Consider the following 4,261-nt stretch of genomic DNA (forward strand, 5'->3'; position numbering starts at 1 on the left):
TTTGGTTGTGTGCGGTTGCAGAGACCGAAAACTATGTTCTTTTTTTTTTTAAAAAAAATCCACCTCTCAAGCTCCAGCAAGAGCTCCAGAAAACAGAACCTGCAAAGTGAAAGTAGAATATTTCTCACGTTTGCGCCAAAGAAAAACCTACACCATGTGTTCCAGGCGTCAAGACTAAAATAATAAACCATCAATCTGAATTCGTCAATCATCAACATGACCTAGGAACATTTCTAGTTATATGATCAGTCCCAACTGCTCGCTCCTTCCCATATTCCCCTATTTCAGAGCAAACCCAAAGTAACTTATATGCCTGAAAAGCCCGACTAGAGAAAAATATGAACCAGAACCAACTTCAAGCTCCAAAACCAAACCCATCACAAAGAATGCTTGAACTAAACCAATCTACTACCTTGAATAGAAACATTTCTGCTTTCATTCAGATGGTCAAGTAGAATGCACCTATGTTGATGGCAATGCCAGGAAACATTGTTTGTCAATACTCAACAGAACTAATAAGGTAGATAACATGATCCTGAAACTTTCAGCTGATGTCCAAACCACAGCACCACCCATGCCACTGGTTAAACCATTCTTACACACTAATAAGTTAGGTATAACCCTGTATAATTATACCACTATCTAAGGTTCACATGACAAAACACTGGTGCAATCTGATCAGCACCTTCGCATGATACTAGGTTGCACACAACCAACCGTTTAACCAAAATGCAAGCAGATAACATTTTTTTTGCCTAGCTTGTGCCCTGTGAGGCTGCACCATCATAGCATGCTTCAGCGCTGAACTCCATGGAGATCCATGCTCTCCCTGGTGTCATTTCTTTGATCAGGGTTTGCTACCAATTCAACAAGCTGCTTTCCTGCCTGGACCACAATTATCATGTTACGCCAAAGTGTAAAAAAATTGAAAATATCACGATGAAGCTTAATTGTAGTAAGATAGACAAAAATAAAATAAAATAAATCCATACATTGGATGCAGAAACATAGGTGCCTTTCCCTTTTATTAACCAAACTAGACCAAGTAATTTTATAGTGAATATCCAAGTAATGGAAAATACATGCTGCGTCAGCAAAACAAATTAAGAACTGCCTAAATCATGAATGGTCAAAGATTACTCAATTGCTCCAAAAGGCTCTACTGGCCGTAAACAGGATTAACAGATTACACAAAAAAGCAAAGCAATGAGGCACGCATTGTCGATGAATAGCTCATTAAGACAGGCACTTCTGCTCTTCCCAAAGCCTAAGAAATCTAGCAGACAGAGTTATTACCTCCAAAATCTAGCACTCCATATCAAAGGGCCAATTATCATTATAAACATATCAACTTCAAGAGTAAACCCCTAATTTCACAACCTGAACAGCTATGTTCAGAACCCTCAACTCACCTGTGTGGTATTACTGACAGGACATCCTTCACTTGCCCAAGATCTCTCCTCTGTCTTGCTCATGGATGCTTCGCCCTCACCATTGTCTTCCACCCCTGTGATAGAATGCATCAGTTGAGATATGAACATTAGCATTTACCTAAAATGCAAATACCGATAATTCATAGTTGGGGCTTGCCGTTGTTAAGGTCCGGAATTGATCTGGAATCATTTAGTCTTTGCACTTCATGATTGAGCTTCACCATGCATGTCTCCACTTCTGCAGTCTTCGTCAGAAGCTTCGAACAATTCAAAGACCATGTTTGATCAATCTTACAAATCTTCTGGCGAAGAAAATTATGCGCTTGTTGCACCCATGCACCATTCTGCCCACCAGAGACACCAAGAACCACAGAACATGAGTCAACACCTTCCCCACGCATTATCCTATTCCTATGCTCCTGAAATTCAGCCAAAGACTTCTCAAGTAACTTGTGATATTGTTGACCAGTGTGTTGCATCAGATCCATGTTTGCTTCAAATTGACGCATCCTAGCGCTCCTTACTCTAAACTCATCTTGTATATCACTCACAGTAGCTGCAATTAAGTGGTTTTTTTCCATCACCATTCTCTTAATGCTCTCTGCTTCATCTCGAGTGTCCCTGCAAGCCTTTTCCACATCCATGTATGCACTCTTCATGGCAGGCACATAACCCTGGATTTGCTGCATACAGGCTTGGAATGGCGAAAGTGTTCGGTAATTGCAGATGCCCCCAACCTCTTGCAGTTGGGGAAGATAAGACGAGTTGTCCAGACCAACATATGCATTGGCATTGCTGTCATTTTCAGGTTGATATTGGATCATAGAGACCCCCTGTGGGGTCAAGTCATCTTGCTTCGCAGAATTCCGGCTACAACCTCCTGTCCTGTCGTCACACTCCATCTTATGGCCCAAAAGCTTGACATCAGAATAGAAGAAATCCTGTGGTCCAAGATCAGCAACCCGTTGGCTCTGCGCATGGATCTCTCCTCCCCCAACAAATGCTACGTTCTTGCCCTCACCGAAGATCGGCATGTCCTCCAAGTCCCCAATGTTCTGGCTCCCCCCATAAACCAATGAGACATCTTCCTCATCATCCAACGCAAGGAACCCAACATCATCCCACTGGCATTGCTGTAATTCCTGGCCTCTCCGTCTCTTCCGTAGAGGAAACCTCCCGTCAAGCTCGGCGGAAAGCTCCGGCCTTTGGTGCTCCATCAGATGCAGGAGGTACGGCGCGTACCGCCGCGGCGTCCCGGCCACCACCTCCCCCGTCACCAGAGCCCACACCAGCCCGCCCCAGTCCACCTCGTACGCCTTGCCTTCCTCCACCAACTGCAAAGCCGCGGCGACCTCCCCCGACGCCGGCCCTCCGTCCCCTCCGTCTCCCATAATCAAGCGATCGCGGACGAACCCACTCACGGCGGCGATTGCCTCGGCGTCGGAGAAGACGGTCCCATCCAAGCCCTCGGCGAGGCCAACCGGGCCCGGCGGCAGGTTGAGGGCGTACGCGAGGTCGGCGGGGGAAGCGGAGATGGCGGCGCCGGGGAGGGAGACCAAAATGCGGCCCGAGACGCCGTCGTAGGTGGCGGCGAGCCCGAGCTCCTCGGGTGGGTGGTCGGGGAGGACGAGCCGCGCGAAGGCCCCGAGCCCCACCGTGCCGAGCACCGCCGCGAAGTCGGGGCCCCCGCCACCGTCGCCGTCGCGCCGGCGGAGCCGCATGGGGCTTCTTGGTGCTAGGTTTGGGTGGGGAAGCGGGGGTTTGGGTTGCCGGAGAGGGTTTTTTCCGCAAAGGGGAGCGGCGGACTGCGAACCGCTGGCTCAGGGGAAGTTGTTGATTGATTTGAACAAGAGGTGGGGGAGTGGGAAAGGGAAGGGGCGCCACTCCGTTCCGGCTCCTGATCTCCTGTTCCACTGCAAGTGGGCTCCAACGCCTTCCTCGGACCACCTGTCAGTGTCACAGTTTTCTACCGGTGGGTACGTCTAATGAGTTGAGTACCCAGGGATACGGATTTCGGGGCTTTTCTCCAGTATGACAGGTGGGTGCCACCGGTTGTGGTGCCCGGATGTCAGTGAGTGTACCTTGGTATGGCCGATCCGTGCCTCTGTTAAAAAAGGGCTCCCTCTGACATGCTGAAGACGTAGCACGAACCCGGGAAGCGAAGAGACGGGAGGGAAGTTGACTGGACCTATGGCTTTCGACACACGCTATCAGTAGTCTGCGCACTAGTAGCCTAGTAGTTGGGCAGTGGTGAGGCGCAAGCCAAAATTTACTGCACCTTCAAGTCGTTCATCCCACACGATTGATGAAAGCTTTTGAATTGTGATTGCAAGGTCTTGATGCTTCATTAAATCCTCACATAATAATCTTCTTCATACGGTGGGTGGATTCAGCTCGATCAGGTGGAACTGGAGTTTTTTCTCACTATCTTGTTCCTATCACTTGTTCATAAAAATGAATAAATTGCATAGTAGCCCTCTGTCTAGGCAGATTCTATGACATTCGTTGTGTTTACTTGGCTTGTCAGCCAACCAAGCAGCAGTACTGTTCTCGCATACTAAATCAGCACCAGTCACCATCTACTAGCCAGTCAGCAGTACTTTCTCTCATAACAAATCAGTTTGATCTAATGCCCATCACCATCTACCAGCCACAGGCCCACAGCCAAACAAACACAACGAATTGGCTTAGCTATATGCCCGTGTTCCATTTTTTACACTATTATATGGACTCATTTCACATACAAACCGGTTTGATCTAATCCGGACTCTAATGGCAGTTTCAATAGGGTTTCAGAGTATTAAATATCATCAATTTTTGCAGATAAA

At 47.8% G+C, this 4,261-nt stretch overlaps 1 protein-coding gene across 1 annotated transcript; it reads right to left on the reverse strand.

Annotated features, from left to right (window-relative positions):
- Window positions 1–438: 438 nt before the first annotated feature.
- Window positions 439–3,235, reverse strand: LOC120676956. Its single transcript, XM_039958303.1, has 3 exons — window positions 1,591–3,235; window positions 1,413–1,507; window positions 439–885 (listed from the first exon to the last, which is right to left on the reverse strand). Exons 1-3 carry the CDS (start codon window positions 3,152–3,154, stop codon window positions 796–798), a joined length of 1,749 nt encoding a protein of 582 aa, XP_039814237.1. The 5' UTR covers window positions 3,155–3,235; the 3' UTR covers window positions 439–795.
- Window positions 3,236–4,261: the final 1,026 nt, after the last annotated feature.

The sequence above is a fragment of the Panicum virgatum genome, chromosome 5N (assembly GCF_016808335.1).
Source record: "Panicum virgatum strain AP13 chromosome 5N, P.virgatum_v5, whole genome shotgun sequence".
Lineage (NCBI taxonomy): Eukaryota > Viridiplantae > Streptophyta > Magnoliopsida > Poales > Poaceae > Panicum > Panicum virgatum.